This window comes from Pleurodeles waltl, chromosome 4_2, assembly GCF_031143425.1.
Source record: "Pleurodeles waltl isolate 20211129_DDA chromosome 4_2, aPleWal1.hap1.20221129, whole genome shotgun sequence".
NCBI lineage: Eukaryota > Metazoa > Chordata > Amphibia > Caudata > Salamandridae > Pleurodeles > Pleurodeles waltl.
Genome location: NC_090443.1, coordinates 955412901 through 955425207, shown reverse-complemented (window position 1 = coordinate 955425207; position 12307 = coordinate 955412901). Strand labels below are relative to the sequence as shown.

The 12307-nt window shown below is 39.3% G+C and overlaps 1 protein-coding gene across 2 annotated transcripts in view; it reads right to left on the bottom strand.

The window, feature by feature from the left end:
• Positions 1-2045: 2045 nt before the first annotated feature.
• Positions 2046-12307, bottom strand: part of PIK3R3 (phosphoinositide-3-kinase regulatory subunit 3) — a 32695-nt gene continuing 22433 nt past the window's right edge. For both annotated transcript variants that reach the window (XM_069232764.1, XM_069232765.1), the window contains exons 8-10: positions 10799-10873; positions 9071-9241; positions 2046-7131 (exon numbers count right to left, since the gene is read on the bottom strand). In XM_069232764.1, the coding sequence (XP_069088865.1) occupies positions 6933-7131; positions 9071-9241; positions 10799-10873 (445 nt within the window). In that variant the 3' untranslated portion in view covers positions 2046-6932. The remainder of the gene's footprint in view (positions 7132-9070; positions 9242-10798; positions 10874-12307) is intronic.

Sequence of the window (12307 nt, the reverse complement as noted above, 5' to 3'; positions counted from 1 at the left end):
TTACAACTAATCAAGTTAAATATGTGAATAACTCATCAATGCAACATCCAGTCTTGAATGAGGGCAGACCTGTAAAATGCAAAGTATACAGCTTCATTGGTCACTTCTATTTGCCGAGAGCCTGAGGTATATTACTGGTCTGAGGAAGCTATGAATTGAAGTTAGAGTCAAGATAATTTGAAGAATAAGGGCCCAATTATGAGTCTGGTGGTCTTCGACCTGTGATGACTGTTGGACCACCCTAACTGTGGTGGTCTGACCGACTCATTACAAACCTGGCAGTCAGACCACCAGGGGACCGTAATCCCTGCCAGGAACATGGTTCCCGACAGATTTACGGCAGTCTGAGTTATACTCAGCCAGGGTGGCGCTGAACTCAGTTCTGCCTGGCTGATTACAGTTTTCCGCCAGCCTTTCCATAGCGGGGACCCTGCCATGGAAAGGCTGGTGGAAGGCCAGTGCCGGGTGCCATGCCAATGGCATGGGCAGTGCAGGGCCCCTGCACCATTGGAATGCGCACTGTCTGCTAAGCAGACAGTGTGCATTCCGATGGAGCTGGAGTGATACGATACTGGCCCTGGCTCCTTAAAGGAGCCAAGGCCAATATCGTAGCACCATTTCCGCTTGTCAGCCCAGCGGGAACACTGTAATACACTTGGGAGGATGCCAAAGGTACGACAGTGGCATCCTCCCCCATGCCGTTGGCAGTTCTCTTTTTAGGACCGCCAAAGTCATAATGAGGCCCTAAGTACTGAATGTCCCTTGAAAGTAACAATACCTAGGAACAAGACATTAGGATTGTGCCTTCCCTCTTGTGAGTTTCCAGGCCAGTCCACAACTACTCCTATTGAACTTCTCTACTGCAGGCAAGCATTATCGCGACAGCACCCCTCTCCTTTAATTTTTTTTTTTTTTTTTTAAAACATTATATCCATAGGCATCCAGTGCAATGAGAAAATGATTATCCATGCCCATTGGTGAGCTTGGTATTGAAGGAGACATACTAATGAACCACCATTTCAAACCCTCCAGACAAGCCTGGTAACACCTCCATTTCATAATAGCAATACGAAGAAGTACAATATAATGACCTTCACATCAAACATTGCTGTGAATTATAGGTTTAAGACGACACTTCTAAGGTAAACACAGAAACCAGACTGTGGACAATATCCTTGAAAAAGAAAATAGGTGAGTCTTTCTACCAGTTGTAAAATAAAACATGCTCTTTGTGTTTTGAAAAGTGTTCAGAATCTTAAAGGAACACCTAGTTAATTGGGTACCTGCACTACAATCAATTAGCGCAAAAAAACACGCAGCTCATAAAGGGATGGAAAGCTTCTATCCTTTGCCACAATGTAAACGTTTTCAGAGAATCACATAGTAAGGGGATTCTGCTAGGCCCATAAGGCAACAAGATGGCAAAAGTGTAAAAGAATCAAGAATTAAAAATACAGCTCATGATTAAATACTTGGTTATATATTCCTTACAGAGAGTATCAAAGAAACAACAGATTAAAGCTTAGGTCTAAAATGTTTGTATGATCGTGCAAAGTCAGTAGCTGTGACTCATGACGTTTCACTTTCAGAGTCTATGTAAATCAAGACGTGTACGACCCTGAAACGTTTGCATTCTGACTGCTGCTGGATTGATCCTAAATACTGCAGAGGATGTCCCAGCTCATAAATTGTAAAATGTTTGAGTAATTAGTTAGTAAAATCAGTTCCAACACATCCTGACATGACAAGGATACACTTGAGCAGTTTGAGATGCATCAATAGCATATATGGAGCTTACTTATGATGCACTACTATTTAATTGCACTACTGTGTAACACATGTACTTTTTTTTTTTAACTTCAGTGTTTAAAAACAAAAAAAAAAAGAGACATTTAGGAAATACCAAGTTAACCTATGCAGTCCTAAAGAAACCTGCCACAATAAATTGCTGTGATTCTTCTGTACTGCAACTGAAAATAACTTTATTTGCTTCTGACGCACGAAGCACACGTTCTTGCAGTAACCTTCACACAACAATTTAAGAATGAGCTTGCTACATTTACTTGAATCGTTAAGAAGCAATGTTATGCCTTAAAATGTTTCTCCTGAAATGTTTGTGGTGGTTGCAATAAACCCATTCAAAATAAGTTTGAGAAAAAGCTTAAAATTAAAAACAAAATTGTAGCTCCCTCCTTAATGAAATGGGTTCTATTAGTGTATTGTAAAAAATAAAAAAAAACTAGTAACACCTTGTAACAACCACTTTAAAAAACACACACTGGCAATATTTTAGAAAGCCTTACATTTAAAAAAACTTTACGCACAGTTGCAAAAAAAGACATTCAGACAATTACATTTTCAAGTACAAGACAAGGGGCTTTTAAAATATTTCCAACACAACACTAATCTGGCGGTACCGCCCCTTTAAAAAGTCACTGTAGTTAAGGTTTCTGGACAAGCAACTGACCTCAATTTCTGAGCTAGCAGGCATGGACATCAATACTTTATTCCCTTGAAACAAAAGCAACAGAAAGGTCTAAACCAACGTCCACAGTCTCAAATGGCCTTACTCGAATGCCAACATTACATAGTGAGTTTGACTCATTGGACCTCACTGCATTTAATTCAAAGTAGCAAAAATATGGCCGGCACTTAAGTCAAAATATTTCACCCACTTAGCAGTTGCCCAGACGTTATTGCTGTACTTTACATGAAAGGTAAGTTATTTGTGCTACAACAATGCAACCAATAAACAGGCACAATAAAAAATACTTACAAATTTTTAGGAGACATGGAAATGGAAAGTTTGAATTTTAAGCAAACCAGTTCAAAGCCTTCTCTCCCAAATACCACATAACTGGTGTCAGTACACAGCTATTGCAATTTGAACAATCAGGTTATTCAGCATACTACTTTTAAACACGTTAATTATAGAGGCTTTTATAAGAAAAATGTATTTAATGACAGGTTCCATCTGCCCAAAATGTGAAATTCTATCTGGATAGCTCATTGACGATGGGCCGCCATCATAAATAGATATTTATGTTTTAGTCAAACTTAAGTGCTGCAAACCTTAACGTTGTTAAAGGGAAAAAAAAAAGAAAAAAAAAAAAATCAAAAAGGTGTTCACACGTACAAATTTACTAAAGCGTTTTGACAAGGAGCGTTTTTGAAAACTAGGATTGTTTTACTATGCAGTTTAAAAACAACTTTTTTTTGCCAAATTGGGAATCTACCAATTCTTTCACTCGGGCAACGCTAGTGATGCGGAGGTCAATAGACCTACTCTCCGTCCATGGAAGTAGTGGAGAAAGTAAAAAAAACAAAAAAAGGCCAACTGACTGCGGAAGTAAATTTAGCCAGTTCTGGCATGCAGAGAAAACAAAGTAATACTGACTTGCTCCCTGAAAGTACAGTTGGGACTGGAAAAAAGAAACGTGCATTTCAAGTCGCACTTGACTTCTCTATCAGTCACAAAAGCTTTTTTTAGGCAAGTCTACTCATATTTATACAACACGAGTCGCTATGTAGCGGCAACTCTAGCTACAGACAGATAAACATCTGTTTAGATAAAGTGACAAAACCATTCTGTTCTGACCCGTGGAATCAGATTTCGTTTTAGCATTCACTCAGTATACACTCCGCAATCTCAGCATTTCCCATTCATAATTTGCATGATCTGTTTTGCATTTGTCTTAGGCTTATTTACAGCTGGTTTTTAGAGTACTAGTGCATTTGCTCCGACCAGCTTTCTACATCTCGCCTCGAACCCATTTGGCACCTCTGGTCGGATGAGTGCAAAAACGGAGAAAAAAAGGTGTGCAATGGCCAGAGAGTGCAAAATGGGCCGCTGGGATCATAAAACAAAACCAAGTGCAATTCAATTTCAAAGCAAAACAGAAGCAGTTGGGAACAAAGCCTATGTCCAAAAATGATTTTCAACCATAAAAATCAAACACTGCAGTAGATAAATGCTTCTAGATGGCTTCATGTTAATCCAGTTAAAAACAATTGACTAGATGGGGCTCTGCTAAATGGAAGAGGCTTGCTTTCAGAGTGGGCCGTGTGTAAATGAAGCCTTGTCTGTCCCAGCAGCACAGGAAAAAGTTGATCGCCGTAGTGCTAGACACTAGTACCTTGAGCGTCAACCTCCATAATACAGCAGAAACAAGTTTTTAAAAATCAGTCCCGACACCCATTGTAACAATTTACCTCAAGACATTTCTACTTTTGGATGAGCGGTTATAAAATCTAGACATTGGCGCTCTACACATGTAAATGATGTGGGCGTGAATCAGTGGTAATGAGATGACCTACTCCTTCCACAGGACTTAACGCAAGATCAAAATACACAAAGGAAGTAATTCAGAAAAAGTTCTTATACAAGTGAATCTGACTTACTCCAGAAATTTCAGGGTTATACATCCTAATGGGATTATTTGCTTTCTATATGGGTCTCTGCTTTGTGGCAGCCCTTTTTGCTTTTAAATTGGTGCAATGCTAATTCTGTCACTTCCAAGCCGCAAGTTACTTTGTGACTGTAAAAAGCAAACCTCACATGTAGCAAAAACAGTCTCAAACAGAAGCTCTTTAAAACAGATTACCAAAATGTGAGGACAAACAAAAGGAAATAAAGTTGGAAATGCATATTGCAAATCACAACATTGTTAGTAAGTGATTAGCTTCTTGAAAACATGTATGAGATGGCGAACACCATGCCAATATTTAATTTCCGTGGACTTTTAATTAATATGCCAGATGGGTCATTCACCACACAAGGTTCACTGTACTAGTACTGTGTGTAACTGGCAAATTGCTCATCTTACAGCAAGCTTCAAAGCACATAGAGTGACAAGTAGTTCAAATGTTCCAGAATTATATACTTATAATAATTGATTCTAAAATGTGTTTCACAGCAAGTGTTCGTCTTCTGATTAATCTCTTTAAAGAAGAAAAGACAACTGCAATTTACATTCAAGAGATCTGAAAAATAGTGATCATAGTTAGCTATTATATAAATCCAAATGTTTATTATTCTGGGATCTGTCTACTTTCATGAGCACCCTTCTGGAAGATCACAATAGTCACTATCGCTATATTTGCAATCTAAAATGTCCTGTTCACAAAGTAATTTGAACGGCAAGCAGCTATGAGGGAAGGGATTAAATACAATTAAGGACAACCCTGGTGAAGGCAGACGTGATGGCAGTATTTCATGGAGCAGCTTTGGAGCTCGTTTTTTAGAGATTAATAGAGAAATGCAGCCTCCAGCACAAGCAGTAAAACCACACGGGTATTAGTTTTACCTACATAACAATTAAGAAATGCATTGTCAAGCTTGTCATATATCATATTTGCTCTCCTGTTAGCTTTTTTGTTCAGATACTGTATCTTCAAAGTAAAGGGCTTATTTTTTACAGTTCGAAGGTGGAGAGAACACACTTTAATGGAGGATGAGCCAGTTCTCAAACAATTACCCAGATTTAAATTGAATGCTGATGCAACTATCCTACCCCACACGTGGCAGCAAAAGCAAAATAATCCAGGCTGTTAAGGGTGTCCTTCATCCTTCCCCACTACCAAGCCAAGACACCTTAATACCACTAAAGAGCTAAAAAGTGAGCCTGGAAAGTATACATTCCTATAGGTGTCAGACAATGCTCCTTTTGCAATCATTCTTCATTTGTTAACAGTTGGTTGTCTGTTTTCTCTTTAATAGAGCACTACAGATAGAACTGGAAGAATAGTGAACAAATAATTGTTCTGGTAAACGAAATTTATGAAAAATTATCTGTTTAATTTTTTTTTTGGTATAACAAGCCATCTAGAAGCATTAGATTGCACCGTTTTTGGACGTTTAATACAAAGTGACACGGGTTTCAACAGATCTATTTCACTTCATAAAAAAAAAAAAAAAAAAAAAAAAAATAGGAACTCTTTAGAGCACCTGCGCAATTTCAATTTACATTCCAAAGTCAAAATGTCCATTTGTAAATTCAACTTTGGAAAGATGAAAACACGGTCAAATATAAAAAAAAAAAAAAAATACAAAATAAACAAAGGTTGTTAAACGGACAGGTTGGTGTCGATTTTAAAACACGCAAAGTTTCAGTTTCTTTTTTATTTCTTTCAAGTTTTGGTGTAGGAATATGTGCAGATGCGAATGCAATCTTTTTCTCATAAGTGCTTAGTCCAGCAACAAACAAAGTTTTGGTGAATTCAATTTGGTTCAAAACAAAATTATTTAGGTGACGATTGATAGTGCTGTTGAAACCAAACTGCTGTCTACGGTTGGAAAAATGAAAATCAACTTCATCTTGAGAGTCACTGCTTCCCAAATAATAATAATTAAAAAAATTGTTGAAGCTTTCCCATATTTCCTTTGGTCGTCCTGGTCACCAAATTCTGTGCCAACGCACATCACATATGTACACACACACACAAAGTCCTTGTTTGGAAGTTCTGCTGAATTTCAGTGAAGATGCTAATCTTAGCAAGAAATGTCTGCGACATAGTTTTTTTGTTTGTTTTTCATTTTCGTTCCGTGGAGTTTAAGACTCAGACAATATTATGGACACCTTCTGGAGAAGCTTCAAACTACAAGATTCGGGAGAAACAAATCCCAGATATTTCAGAGCGTAGCTGTAGGTGCTCCTCGGAAATTTCTTCACAAAAAAGAACATAGGCTTCCAGTTTGCTTTCAATTTCCACCAAGGAAACACGAGCGACAGTGTAAGAGCACATGGTGGAACGATAGGTAGCACCAGGACACCTACACCCAACTTGTCGTCTTGTTGCTGCTAGGCCTCTTAAGATTCACATTCACAATATCACGTCTTGTGCAAAACAAGCAGTCTAAGTAGAAAGAATGCCCTCATGTTCTAATAAAAACTGTAGAAAAGGTCAGCCAACACATTTTTGCCGTCCCAAATTTATCTGCAGAGTGAGGGCATCTGTGCGTAGACAGGATAGGCGAGCCTGACGTTTAGGGAATCGTTATGCTGGACAAGCGACGTATGCTGGTAGTGAAGGACTAACTCCTTAAGTGTGCTGTACAAATTATAGGGTTCAGCAAATCCATATCCCCGTGTAGTGCTGTAGATAACACAGTGCTTGACCTCCCCATCAGCCCTGCACAAAGCAAAGGAGAAGAAAGTATCAGTAACATCTGGGCGGAAAATAAACAGAGCACCTCATTTAAAGTCACACACGATAAAGTCATAAACGAAACCACTTCAATGAAGCAGTGAATAAAACAAGCAATAGAAAATGCTCTGTGAGAATTAAGCTCATTGCATCATTGGCTAGGATTTAAGCTACTGTCCAGGTAACACAAAAGTTAAATAACTTTGTCGGTGAAACTTATTCCCTGGCTTTAATGCAGTTTAGGGTTTTGTTAGTGTATTTTTATTATTTTTCCAGCTACATAACAGTACCACACAGCAAAAAAAAAAACACACTTCTAATAAAAGGTCTTAATCTGATTTTAACTGGTAAATAAAGCTTCACAATCTGACAAAAAATGACGAATGGCACAGGTATGTTTTTTTTGAGTTAGTAGTATGCTGTAACTTTTACTCGAAGAATATAAACAGTCCCTAAAATATACTTTTTTTCCTGATCCAATTTCATGCAACAGAAAAAGGGGCGCAAACACCACATCACCGGGTGTAGGGGCGCTTCAAGTGTTGCAGAAACACATTTTCAGTTTCTGTCCGACATCTTGCCACACTAAGGGGACAAGGAGAAAGGAACTTCATAGAGCCAAAGATCGAGGCTTTAAAGCTGTTGGCTTCAAAAGCTTCAAGGGAACAAGTGTCTGCCTGCAAATCCTGAATATTTGTCCTCTGTCGTTTTCTGGTTGTTTTTAATTTCTAGAGAGGTTCTCCAATGTACATTTCTACTTACTAACGAGCCATTTCTTTATGACACGCATAACATCCTGTAATAGGACCGCCTACCAGTGCTTAATTTGTGCTGGTTGATTCTGGTGCTCAGCACCGGCACTTATTTTTGAGGGCCGGGGCTTATTCTTATGCCTCAAGCATTTGCTGCGAGCAAAAGACAAATTTGGGAAAGATGGAGAAAGATAAAAACGAAAAAGCGGCACAACGAGGGAAAGCAGAAAGCTGCAGGTGTGAGCTGAAGGGGCAGGAGGGGATGTAAATAGATTGGAGAGGTCCGAGATGGCTTCGGGATTACGCTGCCTCAGTATTCCGTGTTTGCACATGTAATTGCAGCAGCCGTGTGTTTAAGAGGAGGGCTTTGGGCACCGGTACCTTTTTATTTACAAATTAAGCACTGCCGCCTAGTATGTTTTTACCTTACCTGCTGAAATAGAACAGCCAGTTTAGGAAGAAAGCAACAGAACTGCAGACAATCGCGAACACCCAGAAAAGCGGGTCTAATGCTTTTTAGGTGTCTTCTATATTCAGGTTCCAAAATGAAGAAAATGATTGGGCCATTATGTAGGGCAACATGGAAGTTTTCCCTCTAATCTAAAAATTAAAAAATAATGTTATGGGGGAAAAAACTATTCACATGCAGATTGCAGCTATTCTTCCTTTTTCCGTCTAGCTTAAAATGCATTTGGATGTACAGTTCATCTGAAATGCATTCAATTGTAATAGGCAGGTATGGTCGGAGGTGGACAGGAGGGAAGACAAAATAACATGTATTGAAACGACCAACTCAAATATCTCCCTATAATTAGCATAATTTGTGTCCTCACCCAGACAACAGCGAAATAAGTGAGGTTTGGAACACAAGTCGTACCCGTCCCGGTCACAGATTGCTTATGGTAACAATGTAAGAGGATTGATAATGCAGTTAGTGGTGCATGTACGTGTCCTGTTAGAACTGTCATTTACAGGATGAACACAGAGTTGAGAAGTAACGTGCTCAGGAGATTAGGGAGCAATTCTGTGCATTGGGTGATGGGGGTGGAAGCAGTGTCTCTTGGCTTGAGATGACAGATCAGCGGGAGCTCGAAACATGCACAAAAAGGCAGAAGCAATGATGGTCAAGCTATTGAGTAAAAAGGCAAGGTTACAATAGGATATGAACTTACACCACAGAGCAGGCATAACATCCTTTTTTGCTACTTTCTCGTATTAAAAATGCCCCATCTGGTTTTCCCTGAAGCAAGTCTTCTGCTTGCATGCGGTTGAGGTCTCCAACAAACCATGTTTTTTCATCGTAATGTGGGATATTTTCTTCTTCCTCGTTTATAAAATAGGTACTGCAAAATAAAGTCAATAGTCTCAAGGCGTTTGAAAAGCACATTTCTCTTATACTGTGAATAAGTTTAACAACCACAAAAAAATTCAAACATAAACCTATGCAACTTATAAGCAAGCTCTGATACACTTAAAAAACGCAAAGCCTTGCTCTCTTCCCTCATCATATTGAATGCTTTTGAGCACCGCACTCTGTCCAGAAAACACGAATCAAGAGAAAAATACTACTGCGCGCTAGATCGCTTGCTGCCATAAAGGATGTGCTGATGAAGGAAGATTTGTGTGCTAGAAGTGTATAAATATTCGGAAGAAGTTTTTATTTTTCATTTGGCCAACTACGCTGTTTTCTTATTCACTTATCAATAGCTCCACTGAGCACCCAGAGTTTCAACGTAGTTTAGTATTTGCAGAGTTCTAGAGAAGAAACTAGACGTACTAGGTGCCCTCTGCTTTGCATGTAGCTTATGATAAGTGCATATCCGGTGCAAGTCAAAATGTAGCTAGATCCCAAACGAGAATCTTGCCTACGAAACAAGTTATCTGGATATTGGGCAAGTAACAAACACACAAAATCGCAAGAAAGCGAATGCACTTAATTTGCATTTTGACTGGAGTAAGGAAAAGAAAGGGAACTTAAAGATTATACATGAAAAAGATTGTGATTGTTGGAAATTATTTAAAGTCAGGGAGAAACAAGAAAACGGTAAGAAATAAGTCGCCTGTAACTGTAGGTCGCCAATATTGGATCTTTAAAAAAATAACATGCCTGAATCATTCTGTCTTCAGGGTCGAAGTCCTTATGGTAAGGACTCAGGCATGAGTGTTATGAAAGAACCAATGCTGGAGAAGAACTATGACTGAGCACCTACACAACCTTAGACTACATCATAGATATACTTAATGTCTGTTGTACTCCTGTCAGAGCGCAAGATCACAAGGCTGCAGATGATCTACAGCCCCCTGCTCCCCCAAGACCTTCCCTCCTATACGCCCTTCTCTTCTTCAACTTGGTCCCCTTCATGTTCATTTACACCCACTGCATCTCCGTGCCCCCTCTACTTCTCTTTTCTACTAATATACCCACCTCTCCCCTGTTCTTCGTTTCACTCGCTACTTCCTTATAACTCTCCACTCCTTCCCTCCCGTGCCCTACACTCCTTCCCATATCTTTCTGCAATTCCTCAATGTTCTTTTCCGTGCCCTGCCCAACCTTGCCTCACCCACCCCCCACCCATTCTTTCACTCCTACCTCAGGTCTTCCCTCCCTCAGGTCTTCCCTCCCTCCCTCCCTCCTTACTTTGTTTCTCACACCCTTCCATGCTCTCCCTTCTCTTGTCTTCCCAGTCTTCTCATTGACGCTCCCTAGTTCTCCTCCTACCAATCATTTTCCGCACTTCCACTCTTTTCCTCACTACCACCCCCCTTTTTGTTTGTTCATTTGTAGGCGACTGTGAGGCTTTGTGTCATAGCCACTGTTACTTTGCAAGGCAGACTATAGTTTTGGTGTCCATACTCTATATAAAACTGTTGATGTAAAGCACAAGAATAAAGGTACTCACTCATCAATAGTCTCATTGCTGATGCCCAGCCAGTCATTTATCCGCTTCTGTCTCACTCCCTTATGGTTAAGCCACCTGCCAAGGGAACAAAACCGAAGTATTACTGCAAGGATTTCATGTAAAGGATACAAATCACTCAGATCGCGCTAAATGTGCTATCTTGGCCACAAGAGAAAGATAAACAACCTCAAGTGTATATAAACTGACATAAGAATGTTGCACAATCGATAAACTGAATACAATTACAGAGCTAGTACTTTTGCACTTAAAATAATACTTGCAAAATCATAAAAACTGGGTGTGAAGGTGTAAGAATATGCTAGAAAAAGGGCGATGTTGGCAGTATTCCGTGCAAGATAGAATTTGTGCAAGCGCCACATTCCAAACAATTCCTTTTAAATTCTGTGTTTTTCCTTGACAGATGTACGTGTGTTAAATAAGTCATGCAATATGTAAGAAACATTTGGCTACATAGGAAATGCAGCTGTATACATTTAAGAGTTGGTGACTGCACCTTTGAAGATTGCAAAAACATATATTCGGATTCATACTATAATGCTTAAGCTGTAAGCAATAAAAACAGTTTTTCTTTCAACTTATGTGCCAGGGCCAGTACACGTAGCCAAGCCAACTAGTACCAGACACGGTTAACTGCTGGCCGTGCCTGGTACGCAAAATATACTGGCACCAGTGCAGGGATTAAGATAGAATATTCAGGCAGAGAGGAGACAAACTAAGCTCTTGCCTCAATGCAAGAGTGAGAGGGAGTTGAAAAATGTGCATATTGGATCCACAGACACCATGGAAATATGACTACGAAATGGGCATTTCCATCCTTTTGTGAATCACCCTACATGGGCTCTCCCCACCGCTTATGACCCCACACAAATGTTTTTCACAAAAGGGGTTAAAAACGTTGTGGTCCTACAGTACGGAACTTATCATAGTTCTCGAGTTTAAATTTACAATCCTCAAAATATGGGCACTCAACTATGATTCAGAGGCCCTCTAAGAATACAGCAAAGAACGAAATTATCAGCTTTTCATTTTTTTAGTTTAAGTTGCAAAATTCTCAAACTCTGAGGGAGTAAGTATCAATATAGCTATGATTTTTTAAAAAATGCCTAATTTTGTGGGGCATTTTGATAAAATGTTGTTTACAACTTTACACCAAATCATAAATAGTACATCAACGGCAGGGCAGGGGTCTCTATATTCATGCCATGCCAAGTTTGGTGTTGGTCCATCAAGCACTTTTTTCCAGCAACCACTGAAATGTCTGTTTGCGAAGTGTAACTTTTGAAACCATGCAATGTATTACCATCACCTTTCCTGAAAAAAACTTTAAGCAAAAAAAAAAAAAAAAATGAAAAGAAAAGGTGGCGTTTTTCTATGGCCAAACCAACTTCTAGAGAATTACAAACCCCCTTTGGTCAACTCTGTGACAAACACTACAAATCTATATTGTTTAGATTAGAACATGCAATAAAGAATTAACACACATTAAAC